Below are 23,070 nucleotides of genomic sequence, written 5' to 3' on the forward strand. Positions count from 1 at the left end.
CCTCTTTTACCCTTCCCCCACCTTTGACTCAGTTTCACATGAGTTTAGGGTTAAATTTTCAATGTTTACATTTTTAGCTAGGGCTGGCTGAATTGTATAAGAAAAACAAAATTTCTAAGTGGCATTGAATTTTCGGTAACAAGTCTGTCTTTTGTTTGCCAGTCTGATTTGCTTGACTAGTCAGTTGTAGCAGGGAAATCGTTCAGTGCATTTTTGGTTTTTTGTTTTTTGCCCCCGCATGGCAGAAAAAGGAATTTTTATGCTAGACAGAGATACTTTATATTGTTTCTTTGAGCTCAAGACTTTCAAGTGTTTGATCTGAGATTCTAACTTTTGTGAGCACTGTATAGATCTTTTGCTTTTAGACTATGAATCCTTCAGTTAACTGTTTCTTTACCCTAAGCAATTGGTAGTCAGACAAACCTAAATTTACATTTCCAAAAGATACTTAAGTTGTTAGTTGTCATTGAGCTGTTATACTTTGTAAAGCTATTAATTTGAAAGTCCTTTAAGACTTTTTTTTTTTAATCTTGGCTGGAATTCCATAAGCAGTGAGTTTTATATCAACACCAGTAGGAAAATCAGCAGAATCAAAGTAGGCAAAAAAAAAAAAAAAAAGAGATAGGGAAGGTAGAAGGCTTTACATGTCAGCTTAATGTTTGCAGGTTTTTTGTTTTTTTAAAAAGAGAATTTGAATAATGACCATATGAGCTCTGGATTTTCCTGGATATACTTGGTCCATCAGTTAAAAAATGAGAATAGGCCATAAGATGTAGCCTGCTGAAGTCCCCTAGAACCTGACATGCCTTAATGTTTGAGAATTCCATTCCTTTTCTTATTAATCTCTCAAAAGTACAGAAAATCCCATAAATTCTGTCAGGGTATGTCAGGACTGTTGTTTTAGGTGCTGGTGACTGTCCTACTGGCTTTTAATTAATCATTCTGTGTCCATCAGGCTACAAGGATCAATAATAAGAGTGAGGCCAGTCTGAGGTTGGTCATGCAGTTGCTGGGCAGATGTCCTCACTGAGGTTGTAAGTTTGTGATGGTCTTTGTGGTTTTTGCAGTCTTCTGTGATAGTTTTTGTTATCAGGGATTTATGCATGAGAACACTCTCTTCATGACCTTTTCTGGCTCTATTAGGGTTGTTTGTTGGTTTGTTTTTAAACACAGTGACTCCATTTTGATTTGGACAACTTTCAAATTGTATAGAATGTGGAAAATATGAAAAAGTTTTTTTTTATTTTACAAATTTGAATTATTTCACATAAATGTAGCTTCTTTTTAAAAAAACTTATCTTTGAGTGTTTATCATATTAAATATTCTTTTAAAATGATATTATTAATGACTATATAATGTTCTTTTAGAATGCTAGACCGTAGTGGTAGTTGTCTTTTAAGATGATAGTGTGAGCCACTTCACTCTTTCCTTTGGCCAAGATTAATGTTGATTTTAAGTGACTTCTTACCCTTTTTTTTTTTTTTTTTTTAACTTTTCTATGTACCTTTCTGTTGTTTTGTTTTCCTGGGAATGTGGAGTAAATTTTATATCACATTTGTATAAAGTAGTATTTCCTTAAATAGATTCATTGGACTACTCATTTTCTTAGATGCCCTATTAAGAAGTGACTTACTTGATAAACAGTGTATAATCCTATTGGCTCACAGTAAACATTAGCAAATTGAAGACTTCAAAAAATCTTGCAGATGCCAAATCTCTTTATTTACTTCATATTTTCCCCCAGGGTATCTGACAATAGAATGGAGATAGATCTTTTGCTGAAAATATTTTTTCACTATGTTTTATTGTATCCTCATTCTCTTAGTCTGCAGTAAGAAATCTGTATTTCTTATAGGTAAATATTCATATCTTCAGTAATTCAACTTCTTAGTGAACAGTCTAGTTATATACTCTGCTTATACCACAGTCATTAACACATTTCCTCATGGTGTTTACATTCTCAATAAATATATCTTATTTTTTAATCATGTAACTCTTAAATTTTTTAGCAACTGCTTTATGACCTACTTAGTGGTAATTTTAAAGAAAATAGTCAAACTAGCAGATCTCCCTGCTTATTCTAGTGATGATTTCCACACACATAAGTTCTCCCACTCCCACATCCTACATTATCCCTGGAATTGAAATGAGTACAAGACTATCAAAATCATTTACTGTAATTTTATAAAATGAGTCTCACAACTTAGTTTTTTAGTGAGATCTGTTTCTGATGGTGAATCATGGTATAAATGGGTTTTTGTTCTGCTGTCTTTCTTTTCATGACTTCATATATCCTTTTTTTAAACTCTTGCATTTCATGTTCCTTTTGTTTATTTAAGATCCTCAATCAGTTTTCTTCACTGGGGGAGAAAGTTGTCGTCAGTGAAAGAATAGCCATTTTTTTTTATTCCCATCTCTGCCACCCCCACTTCAAACACTTTCATTTTCTTTTAGAAACATTAATTTCTCATTTGTCTGGCCCTTAACTTTAAGCTACTTAAACTCAGCATATTTCTCTTCTGTGTTTTCATTCTGGGTTTTTTTTGTTTTGTTTTGTTTTTGTTTTTTCTTGAGGCAGAGTCTCACTTTGTTGCCCAGGCTAGAGTGCAGTGGCACAATCTCAGCTCACTGCAACCTCTGCCTCCTAGGTTCAAGCGATTCTCTGCCTCAGCCTCCTGAGTAGCTGGGATTACAGGCATCCACCACCATGCCCAGCTAATTTTTGTATTTTTAGTAGAGATGAGGTTTCACCATGTTGGCCAGGCTTGCCTTGAACTCCTGGCCTCAACTGATCCGCCCACCTTGGCCTCCCAAAGTGCTGGGATTACAGGTGTGAGCCACTGCACCCGTCCTTCAGTCTGTTTCAGCCTACTTCATTCTTTGTGTATGCAGTTGCTTTTCTCTCATTTAATCATTGCCTCAGTTTAGCTATCCCAAAATACTGTACTTCTCTTTCTCACTCAATTGTCTTACTTTAGTTCTTACTTTTATAAAATGTGTTAAATAACAGTATTTTTCACATAACAATTTGGCAAATCAGGTCAAAGTATAGTCATCAACATATAGCTTCTAAATGACAGTTGTAGTAGGAAGAGCTTTGGAGAAGAAATCACAAAATCTGGTTTCTTATTCCTTTTCCAATGTAATCTTATTATATGGCCTTATTTTTAATATGAAGAACATGACCTGTCATCCCTATCTCAGATGACTTTTTAAATGAAGAGATTAATATGTTTGAAAATGCTTTGAAATTTTTACAAATGCTCTTAATAAAAAATGAAGACACAGAGTGTTTATGGAAGTCAGATAACATTAAAAAGATTGAATAGCTTTCAATCAGGTACCTTTTAATGAGGACAGTGTGAGTCTAATGAGTAGGAATTAGCTAAAATGGTAGGGTGAGGGGGGTGGCATTTCAGAGAGGGAACATCATGTGCAGAAAGGAGTTATGAAATAAGATGATTAATATGGATTACTATAAGTAATTTAGTATGGCTAGAGTGTAGGATGTCCATGGAAGAGTATCAAGAGATGGGATTAGGAAATATGGATGTGCTTGAATGTTTAATGAAAAGATATGGAGGATTGCTTAAAAATTTAAAGGAATGACATAAACTTTGCATTTCCAGAAGTTTATTCTTATACTATTGTAGATGAAAGATGCGGACGGGGCAGGGGAGGCAAACCGGAGTTAGGGAGACTTGAGGAGGCTATTGCATTTAACAAGGGTCTGAACTGAGAACTTGAAGTAACATGAATGTAGAAAGGAAAAAGATAGATGCAAAAGACAATAGTGAAATGGAATCTGTGGGACCTATGTTCTGATTAAATGTGGGTGGTAGGAAGCTATTTACTAAAAGAAAATTTTATAATTTTCCTAGGGCTTCTGGCTTGAATGGGTTTCCTACCATTCACTGAGTTAGAGACCAAAATGAATTTAAAGGAAAGAGGGTAAATTTGATTTTGATTTTGTTAAATTTGAGGTATTTAGCATATACCCAAGTGCAAATGCTTTGTTTTCTGTTGCATAAAACGAGAGAGGATTGGGGACTTTTCTCTTTGGTAAATGAAGCCTTGGGTTTAGATCAGATCACCCAAAGCAGCATAGGGCTAAGTCTCTTTGTTACACCCTGTTTTTAAAATCTACCCCTTGAGAAATATACAATTCCCCAGAAACCTTGATATCCATGGCCCCCCTTTGATTAATATTTCTGGTCCTTGTAGTTAATCCCAAGTCTGAGCCTTCAGTGAAAACCTGTCTTCTCACAATCTGCCATAAGGATCCCTAGGCTACTATTTTACCACTTCTTTATCGTTCTCATAACTCTAAGTAAAACTTAAAATGTTTTTTATTACTCTAAAGCTATATTACCAATCTAATCCAAACACACTTTTAACCTAATAGAGTCTTAGTAATAGCAGTCATTATTTTTATTTTTCTAACTTGGAGTTTACTATAAATTGGTCAATTGCTTTTCATTAGTTTATCCTCATGAAACCTATGTGATAATATAACATCATAAATTCAGTTTATTGTAGTAGCATACCTGGAAATTCCCTCTTGGTATTTAACTGTAAAGCCAATTATTTTAATATATTTACTTGGCAGCTTTGTTTGGAACTTGAGCCTTTCTCAAGCTATAACCTTAAATTATGAGTTCCCTCCCATTCTCCTTACTCCCTCCTTTGTAGTACTTTGTATTGACCTTGAGTATTTGTGTGAGTTGTGCTTTAAACTCTGCTCATATGACATTATAGCCTGGCTTCTTGATTTACTCTTCTTCCAAGTTTCTCTGGCCTGATTGCCCAATTTTCCTTTTCTTTCCTGTATCTGGCAGTGTCATAACTAAGCTGCCTCCTTGCTACCAGGAGGTCAGATGGAGTGAGGACATAGGGCTTCAGGGCCAGAATGAGTGCTGGAAGAACTTCAAGGGCTATTGTGGTGGATATGACTCCTGCCTCAGTTCCCACAGATACTATTTTAAAGTAGCAATTGCCCATCATATATGGGTCCTTCAAAATTCAAAAACTGCCAGTTGCCTATAATTTGTAGGCATTCTCAAACATTTTTATGACTGCATCTAAATGTGAAGGAGGAGAAAGATGTTGAATTGATTCCTGCAAACATTAAAAAGAAGTGTAGTTAAAATGTCAATAGTAGTCTGGCTACAGATAGTGAAGAGTCTACCTTTTTTTTTTAAACAAGACTCCTGATCACAGTGCATGGTTTTTGATTTTTTTTTTTTAACAAGTAGCCATTCATTTGGACATGCGAACATCAACCTCTGACTGCTCCTTAGTGCCGTTTTAAAATTGTTTCAAGGGTTTTCACAGATATCTGAGAACATCCTCAGTTCACAGGTCAATATACATTTTGAGATACAGTGTAATGCCAGTGCAAAAAGTATATATGAAATGAAGTTAAAACTTTGTAGTTTATACAAGTTGGAATAGCTATTATTAAAAAGTCAAAAAATAACAGGTGGTGGTGAGGTTGCAGAGAAAAGGGAATGCTTATACAGTGCTGGTGGGACTGTAAATAGTTCAGCCATTGTGGAAATTAGCTTGGCCATTTTACAAAGAACTTAAAATAGAACTGCCATTCTACCCAACAGTTGTATTATTGGGCATGTACCCAAAAGAATAGAAATCATTCTACAAGTTGGAATAGCTGTTATTAAAAAGTCAAAAAATAACAGATGGTGGTGAGTTTGCAGAGAAAAGGGAATGCTTATACACTGCTGGTGGGAATGTAAATAGTTCAGCCATTGTGGAAATTAGCTTGGCCATTTTACAAAGAACTTAGAACTACCATTCTACCCAACAATTGTATTATTGGTCATGTACCCAAAGGAATAGAAATCATTCTATGATAAAGACACACACACATTGCAGCACTATTCACAGTAACAAAAACATGGAATCAACTTAAGCCCATCAGTGGTATACTGGATAAAGAAAATGTGGTACATATACACCATGGAATGGTACACAGTCATAAAAATGAGATTACGTCCTTTGCAGCAACATGGATGAAGCTGTAGGTCATTATCCTAAGCAAACTAACACAGAAACAAAAATCAAAGACCACACATTCTCACTTAAGTGGGAGCTGCCAGGCATGGTGGCTCACACTTGTAATCCCAGCACTTGGGGAAGCACTTAAGGTAGATCACTTGAGGCAGATCACTTGAGGCCAGTAGTTCAAGACCAGCCTGGCCAACATAGCAAAACCCCATGTCTACTAAAAAATACAAAAATTAGCTGGGCATTGGGGTGCACACCTGTAATCTCAGCTGCTTGGGAGGCTGAGGCATGAGAATCACTTGAACCCAAGAGGCAGAGGTTGCAGTGAGCTGAGATTGCACCACTTCACTCCAGCCTAGTTGAAAGAGCAAGACTCCGTCTCAAAAAAGAAAAAAATATATATACATATATCTGTATATATGTAAATATATATGTAAAAAGTGGGAGCTAAACATTAAGTACATATGGATACAACGAAGGGAACAGCAGACACTGGGACCTACTTGAGGAGGGAGGGTGGGAGGAAGATGAGTATTGAAAAACTACCTATCGAGTACTATGCTTATTACCTGAGTGACTAAATAATCTTTACACCAAACCCCCATGACATGCAATTTACCTATATAAGAAACCTACCCAGGTACCCTAAACCTAAAATAAAAGTTTAAACAATAAAAAAATACACTTTGTAGTTATTTATTGTACAATGGTGTTTGAGTGATAAAGTACAAATTTGTTCTTTACTTTTTTATGTCACAGAAAAATGGTAGTTCCCAGACATTTACATTCTAAACCTATGTAGAAATCTACATGCTAGCAGGTAAAAATAATTCCTGTTAGATTTTTCTAAATTGTAAATCAGATTTATGTGAAAAACCAGGTTATGTTTTTCCCTTTTATTTCTTTGGTAATAGCAGTGAAAATACTAGTTTCAAATTCTGGATTCCTGTTTAGTACAGCTATTCTCCCAGTTCACTGGACTTAATCTGTGGAAAGTGTCATTGGAGTGCAAGAGTTAGCATTGTTTTGCTTTGTTTTCCCCTTGCCCCTGACATTCTACTCTGATATTAAGCCAGCCTTTTAGTTACAGTTAAATGAGACATGCATGGGTGATTTGCAGTTAACTGCTCGCCTCCACACATAACAAATGCTTCGGCTTCATATCTAATCATGATTCATGCCTTATGCCAGACTCTTGCTGTCATCCCAGTACCAGCAGATGGTGGGGCTAGACCCCTGGGGCAGTATGACCCAGTGTTCTAAGGTTATATTTCTTCTGGTAGCAATGGTCAGAAAAGGAAAGATTTTAACATGGCAAATTAAGTTTAGTTCTTTATGGCTTTTTGCTTAAAAAAAAAAAAAAAAGGATCTTAGGTGTCACATTTTCAAGTGGTTCCATAAAAACTTACTTTTTAGTCCAGTAAAATAAACTGGAGTGTTATCATTCCTTAACTCCAAATCCTGGTAGTCAAGGGGTACATGGAACAGTGGTTTTTCACTTTCCTCAAACCCATGATTGGAAATACATTTTACATATAGTACATATGTACTCACAGGCACATATGCATATGCATATACATAATTCAAACCAAAATTTCAGTCATAATGTTTGACCTTACCATGTGCAATTTTTTTCTCTTCTTTTTTGTTGTAGATGTTGTTAATTCTTTCGTTTTAACCAGTTTCTAGTATTCATTCCCCAAGTAGATTTTAGCGCTTATAATGGATTGGGACCCACAGTTTGAAAAACTGTATTAAACAATCAGCACTTATTATGAAGAAATATGTTACGTACTTTTTTGTGGACTTTCTCAAATTATAAAAAATGATTTTCCTCCTCTTTACTGATCACATCAGCTGCCATTTAGTTAACAAGAAATTTTTAGGGTTCTCTATTATTGGTATGTATATCCAAGGATCTAAAGGATGTAGAGGAGCTACAAATAGAAACAGATTTCAATTGAATGTTTTGATGAGCCTTATAACCTCTAGCTTTAAACACATGCCATTTCTCTTCGTTGTTCACAAATAATAATTTTATTTCTTTGAGCTTTTCTTTATTTTTATCTTATATTTTAATAGGTCATTCTTTCATAACATACATGAAGTAGCTTGTTTTTATAGGCCCATTATTTGTATTTTAACAAAGAAGGAAAGGAAAGAAGTGGGGGCCTCTTGAATTTCTGTATCACCAAATAGAGTTCAGAATACTAAGGGTTTTTGCAGTGTACTATTTCCCTTCTTCATTAATGGTGTTGTGAATGAGTTGTATGAAAAACATAGGAGTCATAGGAACCATGTAATCCCTTGACTATCACTTTTCATTCCGTATAAAATGATAGGAGGTGAGTTTTTTGCCTATCTAATTGCCATTTTTTAAAGTTGCTATGGCATTATAGGGAACCATAGAGTTTATATAAAGTGATAGCTCTTAGAATTCAGGAGAGATGTAGAAAAAAAGCATTTATATTCTGAATAGACAGGGTTAGAACTAACATTGAGAGTAAGTTTGGTATGCAAATTATGTATTCAGAAAGAACTTTATAGTCTGACTGTAAATAAACAAAATATTATATTACCAAGTGTTTTGTGTAGATTAAAACTCAAAAGCAGCTTGTGGAGCAGAAGGTAATTTTGTATAAAGACATATATTTGAATGTATACCGAAACTAATTTCTATTATGGGTGGGAAAAATTCTTGAAGAATTTATTGTAGATAACAGTTGTCAGTGTTAGCATTAAAGATTTTCATTGAAGCTCTTTGTATGTATCTCTTTTAGATACGGAAACAAGTGAAAAAATCCAAGCAAGTGGAATACTTCAGCTGTTTGCAAGTCTGTTGACTCCACAGTCTTCCTGCAAAGCCAAAGTAGCTAACATCATAGCAGAAGTAGCCAAAAATGGTGAGGTTTACCTCAACAACTTTTCTGCTGGGAACATCTTCAGTTTTACATCTTACTTGTCAGTATGCTTTATTAATTTATGTTTTAATTTTGTAGATTAGACATTTTTAATTTCTATTTATCTTTTGTTTGACTCTTCATGTAATTGTTTTAAATGGCTATAGTTACAGTCATTCATACCTGTCCCATTTGATAACCCATTCCTTCTCAGTAGAATTATGGGAAAGCTCTGCTGCCCTCAGCTATACCTGTGTTATTTATTACTTTGGGTATAAGATTCTTGAACTTGCCACTGAGTCATTCATCTTTATTGCCATAAGAGATAATATATTTTTAAATATTTATGTTTGTTTGTGTTATACCCACATAAACTCACTGTTCTTTTTTAGTTTTGCCTATTGTTCTGACATTGGCACTTCAACAGTATAGTTGGAATATACGTTCTATTTTCTACACTCACCTTTGTGGAAAACGTATATTTCTTAAGTTTCCATGTAAGAATAGTCTGGAAAAACAATAATGACAACAAAGTTTAGATTGTGTACTATTTATATACTGAGAGATTCTTTTGATGAATTATATCATAGTATAAATATTTGCATGTGGTTTTAATTCAGTCAGTTTGAGAAAAACACTGAATTCCTAAAGCAATTTTTAAGCATAAGAGAAGGCCATACTATATATAATACCTTTAGTTTGCCTCAGTTTGTCAGTTTTACATTTATTTTTTAGCCTTTTATTGTAGTATGTTTCATATATTATTCTTTAAAGTGAAGGAATTTGCGTAATCATCATGGCAGGTGGCTTTGTAAAGTACCAGTATGTGTTGGTTTGGGCTGGTAAAACAATGTATTTTTAGGTGCGTTGCCAAAAAGAAAATTGTTTGAAACTGTGTCATTTGTGTAGAAGTTCTCAAAATGCATTTCAAGTTCCAGTTAGATTCTATATTGGTATATCATTTTTTGGTGCTGTTAGAAAATTGGCCACTTATCACTCTTATATGTCACATCTAAGAAGCAGATCTAGTTTGAAAATGAATTCTTTCCAGACATTGCTTGTTAACCTGGACCAACCCCTTTCTGAATTTTCTTAGATACCAAGCATCTTGGTTTTTAAGAACAAGTCTTTTATTTTTAACTTTGTTAGAGTCACAGTATAGATTTCCAGAAATCAAGGTAGAGACTCCACAATTTTTATCTTAAAATCCTTTTTCTTAAGCATTCTTGTAGTGTAAAATCAGAAATTTTGGATAACAGATTTTTGTGTAATGGATTGCCATTCCTATATTCTCTTACTTAATAATATTCCTCATAATGCTCTGTCACAATTTCATGACAACTCTGCTTTGAAGAGTTTCTTACAGTAATACTCTAGTAGATGACAGCTATGTTCTAAAGACATAATAGAATTTTTAATGTTTATACTTTTAATCAGAGGCTGATAAAGGGCATATCACTGACCTCCACTGGTTAAAATAAATAGGATATATTGGTATGATGTTTATTACCCCATGACCACATTACATTTTTAAGTGATTGGCTGAGAAAGTGGACCAGAGTCTTGTTGAGTGTTTTTTGTTTGTTTGTTTGTTTTTGAGACAGGGTCTTACTGTGTCACCCAGGCTGAAATGTAGTGGCAGGATCACGGTTCACTGCAGCCTTGACCTCCCAGGGTCAAGCAATCCTCCTATCTCAGCCTCCTGAGTAGCTGGACCATAGGCATGTGCCACCATGCCTGGCTAATTTTTAAATTATTATTATTTTTTGTAAAGACAGGGTCTCCCCTATGTTGCCCAGGCTTGTCTCGAACTCCTGGATTTAAGGGATCCTCCCGCCTCAGCCTCACAAAGGGCTGGGATTACAGGCATAAGCCACTGATTCTGGCCTTTGAGTGTTCTTTTCAAAAGAAATACGTAACTTCAGAAATGCAACCTGACACAACATAGTATATACTGATTGGGCATGTATTTCTTGTTAGAAATTGACGATGAAAAACATTGTATGAACCAGAGAATATGAGGTTGGAAGTTAATTTGTTCATCTTTACTCTGCTGTGCACAGAGGAGAAATATTAGCATATACTTCTTCCATTCAGATAAACCCCAAATAGGTTTTTGTACATACAAAAAGAGTATTTAAAAATTAACACACCTTTGTGCTGACATTCAAAATTTAGAGGATTTGTAAGAAGTTCCGTGGGCGAGTTTAATGTGGGAGGGTAGCTTTGACCATAAATTATAGTAAAAGATTTTTTAGACCTTTTAAATGTATTATTCCCTTATATAATAGACTTAAGACTGATATGAGGCAAAGGACAAATAAGCAAGATATGACATATCTGAATATTTCAGAATTGGACTCTCAAAGTATTTAATAATAATAGTAATACTTCCTAATTCTAGCTATGATTTTGTGCTCACATAATGTAAGTGTTGTGTACATTATTTCAATCCCATATGAGATAGGGTTATTTTATGCAGATGAGAAAACCTAGAGGCTAAATATCTTGCCTGTCATCACACTTAAGTGATAATAGTTGGATTTTATGCCCTGGTTTGTTTCTCTCCTTTCATTTCTTTTCAGTAAATGAGAATTTATGATGGCAGTGGAATGTGTAGAGGTGGTCTGAGTACAGGGGTAGCAGCATGTAACCTGAAAGATTGGGCTGGTAACTGATGTGAAAATGTATAAAAACCAGCAAAAGTTGAACTGCTTTATGTCTGTTCCTCTAAAGCAGTTCCCTGCCTTTGACCTGTAGCAGCAACAGACTCACCCGGGAACTTGTTAGATGCAAATTCTTGGATCCACTCACCCAGACTTACTGAATCAGGGACTCAAGAGTGGGCCCAACCATCTGTTTTAACAAGTACTCTAGGTAATGCTGATGAGTATAAAGCTTGGGAACCACGTTTCAGTATAAAGCAGTACAGAATCAGTACTTTTGATTAACATTATGCTTTTTTGTTCTTCTGTGTACTTTATCATATTGCAAAGTGTTTATCAAAACTTCTGCCTGAGTGTTCTTAACAACAAAAGAGTGAAAATTTACACCCAAGAGGAACTGGTGAGAGCACTAACCACAAATACAGAAGTCTCCTGTTCTGTTTTATTTATTTTAATTTTGCCCTCTATTCCATAACAGGTACATGTAGTACATATTTATTTTAGTATGAAATGCATGTGTGCCTTAGAAAAATCATTGAATAAAGTTGAGACTCCAGAAAAATGCACTATATTGTCAGGTACCTTAAAGTATACCTTGAGACCTCAGTGTTGGAAGCTTAACCTCCATCATTTTGTAAGAGTGATTATCAGTACTTTCTTTTTTTTTTCTTTTTCTTTTTTTTGAGATGGAGTCACCCAGGCTGGAGTGCAATGGCGCGATCTCAGCTCACTGCAAGCTCCACCTTCCGGGTTCAAGCAATTCTCCTGCCTCAGCCCCCTGAGTAGGTGGAATTACAGGCATGCGCCACCATACCCGGCTAATTTTTTGTATCTTTAGTAGAGGCGGGGTTTCACCATGTTAGCCAGGCTGGTCTCGAACTCCTGACCTCGTGATCTGCCTGCCTTGGTCTCCCAAAGTGCTGGGATTACAGGCGTGAACCACTGCGCCCGGCCAGTACTTTCTTTAAAAACAAGGGCAGTACAAAGTGTGAGTGAAAACTATAAATGTCAGTTTGACAACCCACATATAAAAGTCACTCATTCTTTTCTATTCATGCCTCATAGTTTTCCTTGTTTTTCAAAGGAAAAATATAAAAAGCCAAGAGTTAATACAGGGAAGTTATTAGAGAAAATTCAAACATGAATATGTTATGATTTAGTCTAATAAACACTGAGGTGGACTCTACTACTCAGTGTTTTTATTTGGCTTGAAAATTTTGGTTTAAAAGAGTTTTAATAAAATAGTTTCTTCAGGTAGGTAAAAGTGGAAAAAGTAGACATTAGGTTTTTTAATATTTGAGGATATGTGAGGGGGATATAAATCTTGGTATATATAAAAAGAAAATAATTTTCATCACAGCCTGTACTTTATGATGCTGCTGAATGAATGTGTAATTCAAGTAGGTTTGAGAAAGTAAAAGCAAGAAAGTTAAGTGTTAACACTAAATTTACAAAAGAATAGAAATAATCAACAATTATTTAATGAATATATTACTACGGTCAAAGGGAAAAACATAAAAACATTAGTCTTAGGTGGAAATCAACTTTTTATTTTTATTGATATTGAAATAGAGCAGTACCTATTCCTTAGAACCTCTGTATTGAATTTCTACATTAACCTATACGTGTTTTGCAAAGAAAAAAAAGTGAATTCTCTGTTGTGTAGGCAAATACACATATACAGAAACACTTAATGGCTCCTGCTTTCTACAGCATCATGGCATCCACTAACGTTGATTTCTATTCACTGTCATTCTGCATGTATCTTGGTTTCAGCCTCTTTCCCTTGCAGTACTGCCCCCTTCCCCGAACCAAAATTTTCAGTTCTCCTAGTTCAAATTGCCTAGAGAGAGAATCTGATTTTTTGCCCGTTTCTTTTTAAGTTCATTGCCATTGTTCTTTTTAGGAAATCTTTCAAAGTAGACCATCTTTTAGGCTATTGAGTCAGAATCCAGGCAGCTGTGAAAGATAGCAGGTGTGAATGTAGAGGTATAGGTAGTAGGAACCCCTTTGAAGAAGGATGACTGTCAGCCATTCTGAAGCCTCTCCAACATAATATATATAACATTTTAAACATATTCTTTATTATTATTATTATACTTTAAGTTCTAGGGTACATGTGCACAACGTGCAGGTTTGTTACATATGTATACATGTGCCATGTTGGTATGCTGCACCCATTAACTCGTTGTTTACATTAGGTATATCTCCTAATGCTATCCCTCCCCACTCCCCCCACCCCACAACAGGCCCTGGTGTGTGATGTTCCCCTTCCTATGTCCAAGTGTTCTCATTATTCAATTCCCACCTGTGAGTGAGAACATGCAGTGTTTGGTTTTTTGTCCCTGCGATAGTTTGCTGAGAATGATGGTTTCCACCTTCATCCATGTCCCTACAAAGGACATGAACTTATTCGTTTTTCATGGCTGCATAATAGTCCATGGTGTATATGTGCCACATTTTCTTAATCCAGTCTGTCATTGATGGGCATTTGGGTTGGTTCCAAGTCTTTGCTATTGTGAATAGTGCCACAGTAAACATACGTGTGCATGTGTCTTTATAGCAGCATGATTTATAATCCTTTGGGTAAATACCCGGTAATGGGATGGCTGGGTCAAATGGTATCTCTAGTTCCAGATCCTTGAGGAATCGCCACACTGTCTTCCACAATGGTTGAACCAGTTTACAGTCCCACCAACAGTGTAAAAGTGTTCCTATTTCTCCACATCCTCTCCAGCACCTGTTGTTTCCTGACTTTTTAATGATCACTGTTCTAACTGGTGTGAGATTGTATCTTATTGTGGTTTTGATTTGCATTTATCTGATGGCCAGTGATGATGAGCATTTTTTCATGTGTCTGTTGGCTGCATAAATGTTTTCTTTTGAGAAGTGTCTGTTCATATCCTTTGCCCAGTTTTTGATGGGGTTGTTTGTTTTTTTCTTGTAAATTTGTTGGAGTTCTTTGTAGATTCTAGATATTAGCCCTTTGTCAGATGAGTAGATTGCAGAAATTTTCTCCCATTCTGTAGGTTGCCTGTTCAGTCTGATGGTAGTTTCTTTTGCAGTGCAGAAGCTCTTTAGTTTAATTAGATCCCATTTGTCAATTTTGGTTTTTGTTACCATTGCTTTTGGTGTTTTAGACATGAAGTCTTTGCCCATGCCTATGTCCTGAATGGTAATGCCTAGGTTTTCTTCTAGGGTTTTTATGGTTTTAGGTCTAACATGTAAGTCTTTAATCCATCTTGAATGAATTTTTGTATAAGGTGTAAGGAAGGGATCCAGTTTCAGCTTTCTATATTTGGCTAGCCAGTTTTCCCAGCACCATTTATTAAATAGGGAATCCTTTCCCCATTTCTTGTTTTTGTCAGGTTTGTCAAAGATCAGATGGTTGTAGATGTGTGGTATTATATCTGAGGCCTCTGTTCTGTTCCATTGGTCTATCTCTCTGTTTTGGTACCAGTACCATGCTGTTTTGGTTACTGTAGCCTTGTAGTATAGTTTGAAGTCAGGTAGTGTGATGCCTCCAGCTTTTTTCTTTTGGCTTAGGATTGACTTGGCAATGCGGGCTCTTTTTTGGTTCCAATATGAACTTTAAAGTAGTTTTTTCCAATTCTGTGAAGAAAGTCATTGGTAGCTTGATGGGGATGACATTGAATCTATAAATTACTTTGGGCAGTATGGCCATTTTCATGATACTGATTTGTCCTATCCATGAGCATAGAATGTTCTTCCATTTGTTTGTATCCTCTTTTATTTCGTTGAGCAGTGGTTTGTAATTCTCCTTGAAGAGGTCCTTCACATCCCTTGTAAGTTGGATTCCTAGGTATTTTATTCTCTTTGAAGCAATTGTGAATGGGAGTTCACTCATGATTTGGCTCTCTGTTTGTCTGTTATTGGTGTATAAGAATGCTTATGATTTTTGCACATTTTAAACATATTCTTAAACATCCCTGGTTTTTTTTTTTAATATATTTGCCTGAAGCATGATAACTTTATGTCTTTAAAATTAGCTAGTGAGGACTACCACTCTTTGGTTAAAAAAGTAAATTAGCTGAAAAGCAAAAGAGTTTTAGAAGAAATTCTTTTTTACTTTATCCAGAGACTGACAGTGACTGAAAGCTGAGGAATATATTAGCTTTCTTTTATCTTTATATGTTTTTGAGTAAAAAATGGTTCCAAAGAGTTTTGATTCCACAATTTTTCTATAATTATTTACTCTCTATTATTCCAAGAATACTTGAAGCTATTGATTGTAGAGTCCAAATTTTGAAAGATTGGTATCATATAGGCAAAACATAAAAGAAACACAGTAATTCTTCAATGTTGCCATTGCCTGAATAGCAATAACAAAACAAGCAAAATAATAAGATAAACAAGTTTTATTTATGAATGAGTGCAAATCAGACCGTTGCTAAATTTCTTGTTTTAGTAGTCAATGAAATCATCTTACTGTTGGGAACCAGGCATAGTTCAGTGAAAAGGATAATGAACATCTGTCTTTAATATGAGTTGGTAGCATGTTAATTTAAGATTTGAAATCTAGACCAGGGCTGGTGGTTCTCACCTATAATCCTAGCATTTTGGGAGGCCACAATGGGAGGATCACTTGAGCCTAGAAGTTCAACACCAGCCAGGGCAGCATAGTGAAATTCTGTCTATAAAAAAAATAAAGAATTGGCCGGGCGTGGTGGCTCACAGCACTTTGGGAGGCCGAGGTGGGTGGATCACGAGGTCAGGAGTTCAAGACCAGCCTGGACAACATAGTGAATCCCCGTCTCTACTAAAAATACAAAAATTAGCTGGGTGTGGTGGCACTTGCCTGTAGTCCCAACTACTCGGGTGGCTGAGGCAGGAGAATCGTTTGAACCCGGGAGGCAGAGGTTGCAGTGAGCCGAGACTGCGCCATTGCACTCCAGCCTGGGTGACAAAGCAAGGCTCCGTCTCAAAAATAAATACATAAATAAAATTATCTAGGGTTGGTGGTACACACCTGTAGTTCCAGCTATTCAGGAGGCTGAGGTCAGGGAGCATCCCTTAAGCTCAGAAGTTCGAGGCTACAGTGAGCCATTATCATGCCACTGCATTCCAGCCTGGGTGATAGGGTGACACCTTGTCTCAAGAAGAAAAAGATTTGAAATCTATGAAGGGTCTAAAGTAACCATTAACTAAAGAGGTAGATAAGCAGATTGATGTGTCATCTCCTATAGATGGTCATTGAATTCATGAACATGTACAGCATAATTCATTTTCTTAACATGAGTAGTAGGATACTTAGTACTACTGAGTTTGATAACATCAATGATAATCTCAAAGGTTAGTTGTTGAGATAGGAGATAATCTGAGTCTTAGAAGTTTACATTACAGGGGATTTTTAGTGGTAGAGTAATAAGTAAGAAAGAGATGATAGGAATTAATTCGTTTATTTCGGGAGACAGGAATACCTCTGTGATTTACAGCTATCTTAGGAGGAAAAGAAGTTGTCTCAGAGGTGACAGCTGACAGAATAACCTATATGGTATGCTCTAAGAATTTGAAAATGAGGGGAAAGAGAGGGAGGATTGCTTATGAGGGTACCTGTGGAACAAACCAAGGGGTAGACCATCTTGATAGAGTGAAAAGGTAGTGATTTTTTTAGTACGACAGGTTATAGATGGATAGATTAGTTCTTTGTTAATTAACTTTATTGACCAGAACATCCTTAAGGTGAGTTGTGATGTCCAAAAAGGTAATTCAGTTATTGGTTATTGGAGAAATTTCATCATTTACATACTTCCTTATGTTTTGTAGTGGTCCATCATGAGACGCTGAAAAAAAAAAAAAAGTTTATGTCCAATCATGACTGTGGTGGTATCATGGGGAGTTAATACATAGGGAATGGCATACCATAAAAATAAGGAAAAAATGGGTTTGAAATTTAAGAAATCTTAACATTTGACTCTTTAGACCTGTAAATGTATGGGTATAGCAGCAGATATGAGTGAGCCATAAAATGGATTTTAATAAAGGACAGGAGTGAAGATAAGAAGAGGATGATTCCACCACCTCTTACCAATCAAAAAGGACATACTATTTTTTAATGGTCCACTGAAACCTTTATACATATATATATTTATATTTATAGATATATATTTATATTTTTATATATATATAGGCTTTTTTAGAAAACATAGTGAAAAATTAGGCAATATGATGGCTTAGTTTGTAACTGTAGTACTTTAATTATCAGGCTCATAGAAATACATCGCCATTGTTTCCATCATCACACATATTGCTTCCAAAGCACATCGTTATTACGAGAAGATAGTGATAAATTAGTTGTGATGTAAGTTAATTAAAATCTCTTTGGTTTAGGGCAGAGACTGTCAGCAAACAAAAATATGACCCCACTCAGTTTTGTGTATTTTTTGAAACTTTTAGTAGGGCTGTTAACAGGGTACTTTTGTACAGAAATGTACTCTTCAAATATTCAGCCACCTTTTCAAGGTGGCTTTTAAATACCACATATTAAAAGTAGGTATTTATTTTATTAGGGGAGGTGATTTATGTAAATTGTGAATCGTTAGATTTTTAATTAAATATGTCTCTTATTTTCAGAGTTTATGCGAATTCCATGTGTGGATGCTGGATTGATTTCACCACTGGTGCAGCTGCTAAATAGCAAAGACCAGGAAGTGCTGCTTCAAACGGGCAGGGCTCTAGGAAACATATGTTACGATAGCCGTAAGTGTTGACATCTCAATAATACACATACATTTTTAAAAATTATGATATTCAGACTAATCTGCTTTGGTGTTAGCAGTGACTTTTCTAGGCTAAAACACTAAAATGGGCCAGCATGATTTAGCACTGCTTATTTAGCAGAATTTATGGAGATTCAGGGCATTGTATTCTTATCTAAGAAATCACAGGAAATGAAATGTTTTCCTCTGTTATCACAAATGATATTTTCAGAGGAAATTAAGTCAGTTTCTAAGAAATTGGGGCTTTAAGTTTAGAAAAAATACATATGTGCATCTTCTCAATTAGGTTTCATTGAAATATTATCTCTGAATGGGAATGCTTATGGACACAGTTTTTTAAAGTTTCTGCGTCTGTCCAAATACATTTTTAATTACTTGCAGTTCAGTAAAACCTGTCATAAAAACCATTCTCTTCTCAAAAGCTAGATTGGCCCATTGCATTTGCATGACTCCATTCCTATTTGTCATTATATCATTGTCATCCTCACCACATTCTATAATATATTGTTCTACTAGGCAAAAAGAAAGCAAGAACTGGGGTATGGGTATATTGTAACAGCGTTAACAATTTCTACTTCCCCTTTCTACATATAAACAAAATACAGAAAAAAATTTTAAGTGTATTTAGCTTAACTAGGCTTATTCTGATTTTCCTTAGAATTTAATTTGCTGAGCCAAAACACGTATTTTATCATTCACCTGTAATGCCTCCTAGGAATTTAGTTTTATTTCTATAACTAGGATAACTTTTAATGCTTATTTTCCCCATTGAGTGTTTAACTCAGATGAGTTATATTTTGTTATAACACAAAAGATATGGCCCTTTTATGACAGGCAGTCCTTCAAAAAGTGATTTATGCATATAAGCCAGAAAGAAAGGACATAAATATATTCATTTATGATATAAGAAAGAAGTAGGAAAAAAGATGGAAACTGTAGTTATAACTCATATATAGCAGTAGTGGTAAAGCTAGCCTCATTTATTCTCCTTTTCTTACTTTTTCTGAAACAGGAGCTACAATAGCCATAAGTATTGAAATATCAGTAATGAATCTAAGGACATAGATGTCTTAATATGAATTTTAACTTCAGTTTTCAGTCCCCAATATAGCCTGTAAATCTGCTTATCTTCTCCTTCAATCCAGTTGTTTTTATCATAGGGTATTAGCTTTATTTACAAAATTCTGTTGCTTTATGTTTATAATATTGTGTTTTCATATTTAGGATTTTTATTAAGCACCATAGTTTATAATATCAACTTTCAAGACTGAATCGTTTATTATATATTTATATGATTAATTTTAGCAATATATATTAGACCTCAGCTGAGTAATAGTCAAAGATTTGTGGCATGTACTTGGAGAGTACTGATTATTACTGTTTTTATTCTTACTTTTCTGTGTTTGTTACTAGAATTTAAGGGTACCAAAAGTATTCTTTAAACCTTGTTCATTTTAGTTATTCTTGAATTATACATTGTTTGAACATAGAGAATATTATCTGTTTTGAGAACTTTTGTCCTGGAGTTTTTCCTATTAATAAAATAGAAATATACACAGTGATATTTTGTCTCATATTGCTTTGGTTTTTATGGGCATAGAGTAATTTTATTTCCTGTGTATTCTAAAGAACCTTGAAGTTAGGGTAATAAATGTCTAGTTAAGATTATTCTTTTGATGAAACTGAAGTCCATTATTGTAGTATTTATCATATCTATTTACTTTATCTTATGGGATATACAATATAAAGTTCTATGGATATCCTTTAAGTTATGAAGTTAATTTTTCATTTTATTATGAATATTTATAACCAATTTATCCTCATTTAGTTCAATGGACGTCATAGCTAAATGATTAATAAAGCATAGTAAATACAGCCCATATTTTTATACTTTTAAACTTTAGTTCAGGAAAATGAAGTTTGAAGTCTTACAAGTGAATAAATGTAAGAAGTGATTCATTACTTACTATAAATCATGTGATGAAAATGTATTTATTGTGCCATGCTTTCATATGCATATAATTTCCATAGACTATATGCTTTCTTACCCTTTTATTCAAAATTAAATTCTGTGAACTTTTGTGATTTTTCTAGAATGATTGCAGGACAATTACAGTGTTTATACTTGAATTACAAGAATAATGTAAAAGCCTTGTAAATGTGATGTTGTGTGGTTGATTTGGGAATTTACTTGAAATGCATTTCTCATTTTATTTTGTGACAACTGGAAATTTTTCCTTTTTAAACAAGTTTTTAGTGGCTTCTATTTTAATTCATCAACCTTCTTCATTCTCGGGAATGTAATGCTTCATTTTTAAAAGGAGTATGGAAAACTACATGATAGCTTTGTGATCAATACAAAGGATCTTTTTCTTTCAAATAAAGTATGTTTTAAGGAGTTCATATATTTGTGTTTTATCTAACTTACCTATGGGGCTAATCAGTTGATTTCCATTTTATTATTGTACTCCAAATGAATAATTTTCTTAACATAGGTTTATTCAGGATGACAGTAGGCTTACAGTAGATAGTAAAGTTGATGTAAATAGAAAGTAGTATAAAGAATTCACTATTGGATGACTTCTTGGCCTTTTGGCTAAGATCAAGTGTAGAATTCACTATTGGAAATAAAAATTTGAGAAATTCATACATGTTCTATAGATTTTTACTTTGACACATGAAAAGTAAAGCATTCGCTAGCATATTTCAGTTAGCATAGTGTATTTGAAAGGAGGTGAGCTCCAACTGTAGAAAGAATTATCATAAAATCTGTGGAAATCTTTGGAGAAAAACTAGGTCAGATTTCAGTTTTACCAGCCTTGACAGTGCCCATTTCAGGAACTTTTCCTAATGGAAGAAAACGGCCTTATATAGTCCTAACATGAGGTAACAGACTGGCATACCGCTAAATGGGACGGAGTAAAGCTTTGTTGCTGATGAACTTTTCGAATCCCAGTCTCCTTCTTGCATATAGAGATGAAAGAATCACTCACTGGCTGGGAACGTTTTTCATTTAAAATGCTTGGTCTTTTTTCTTCCAGAGAGCTGCAAGTCACTTCATTTATGGATTTCTCTTTCGAAGTATCCAAACAGACTTCTGATATAAGCAATATTTTAAAATTCTTCTGCCCTTTAACTTTGCCAAAATAACTCTTTTTATGAGAAGAAGTTTGACATCTTTCAGATCAGAGAAGAAAGGAAAGTTGTATTTCAATTTGGAAGGAAATAATCAAAATTGTGCATTTGATGGGATACACCAGGGAATGTGGTTTTAAAGTGCAGTAGTATTATATTTCAGAAATGCATGCCTTTGGCCTATTTACACTTCCATTTCAAAGGTGTTATAAAAAAGAGGATTATGTTCTTATATAGCTGTCTTTGTGGCATTCCTCATTTTATTGATTTGTTTATATAACTGTACACATTTTAAATTGCTGATATACTTAAATGGCCTTATAGTTTTAAAAAGCTTTATGTTAAATTCCCATCCTGTATTTATAATTCCTGGGGATAAATTGGTGATTTGAGACTAGTGTTCTGTTTGTGGATATTACTGCTTGAGGTCAGGAAATAATTGTTACTTGATCTACTGGTTAAGAGATATTAGTAGAGGCTGGAAGAAAATGATTACGTGAAATTAAATATTTGTGCCTTTTTATACACCAAGGAAGAATAATGTACAAATCAAATAAAAATGTTTTAAAATTAAACAAATATACCTCTTTATAGAAATAAAATGAATGCTTATTATATAACTGGTACTATTATTGGAAAGATATGTACACTTAAGCTTATATGATATGCTATCATACATGAGATAAAAAGCTATATTCTTCCTTGCCGATGGGTAAATATTAAAATGAGGTAGTAATCAGGCTTGCCAAAGCCAGTGTTTATGAAGTGAAATATTGTTTATTCATTGACATCAAGTATAAATGGGAAGAATGCTGAAACATATGCATGTATCCGTTTGTATATTGGCGATTCTTGTGCTACACTATTTTAATATAAAGGCTTTATTTTTATATAAAAATTCTTTATATAAAAATAGTGTAGAAGGAATCATAGTTCTTACTGCAAATACTGAAAAATAGTTACCAATAATTGTACAATATTTTATCATGTAAGTTGGTCAGAAAAGTATATATTAATATGATGCAGACATACTTTGAATTGCCAAAGTAATCAAAGTATATTTGCAACAGTTATATTCAAAAGGGAACTATTTATATCCAACATTTAAAATAAATGTTTATTTCAGTGATATCAATTAGGTTATTTGATGAGTTATATTAGGTATGTTATTAAAGTCTCATGCAAGTCTTTGTATTTACCCTATTTTCTGTGTTATTCAGTTTTAGAATAAAATAGAATTATCAGTCAATAAGTAGCATAAAAATAAGATTCTTCAGTTTTCAATCTGTTGTATTTTATGAGTTTATTAAAGTACATCATGTATATAAGAATAAACAATATGTTACTGCTACTTTTAGAGATAGTAGTTATGACTATTATCACATGAAAGCATTCCACTATAAAGACATTCTAATATAGATTGAAGTAGGTGTTGTTTTGTAACACTATCATAAGCTCTAAAAACAAGCACATGCCATTAAAGAGCTTTTTAAATGGTAGAGAAAATAAAATGAACAAAGGAACACAACTTGAGGACAATTACAGAGCACACACTAAATATGTTTTTTTATCAGAATGAAAATAAATAAGAATATTAACTG

At 34.3% G+C, this 23,070-nt stretch overlaps 1 protein-coding gene and 1 pseudogene across 14 annotated transcripts in view; both read left to right on the forward strand.

Moving 5' to 3' along the window:
* RAP1GDS1 (Rap1 GTPase-GDP dissociation stimulator 1) overlaps positions 1-23,070 on the forward strand; it is a 182,473-nt gene that overhangs the window by 69,121 nt on the left and 90,282 nt on the right. For 13 of the 14 annotated variants that reach the window (XM_063723544.1, XM_024245976.3, XM_024245972.3 and 10 more), the window contains exons 3-4: positions 8,809-8,931; positions 18,189-18,314. In XM_063723544.1, the coding sequence (XP_063579614.1) occupies positions 8,809-8,931; positions 18,189-18,314 (249 nt within the window). Of the gene's footprint in view, positions 1-8,808; positions 8,990-18,188; positions 18,315-23,070 lie in introns of those variants that run through there. The other variant, XM_024245978.3, reaches the window with a different exon arrangement.
* Positions 20,911-21,063, forward strand: LOC112133330 (U2 spliceosomal RNA; annotated as a pseudogene).

Source organism: Pongo abelii, chromosome 3 (assembly GCF_028885655.2).
Source record: "Pongo abelii isolate AG06213 chromosome 3, NHGRI_mPonAbe1-v2.0_pri, whole genome shotgun sequence".
Taxonomy (NCBI): Eukaryota; Metazoa; Chordata; class Mammalia; order Primates; family Hominidae; genus Pongo; species Pongo abelii.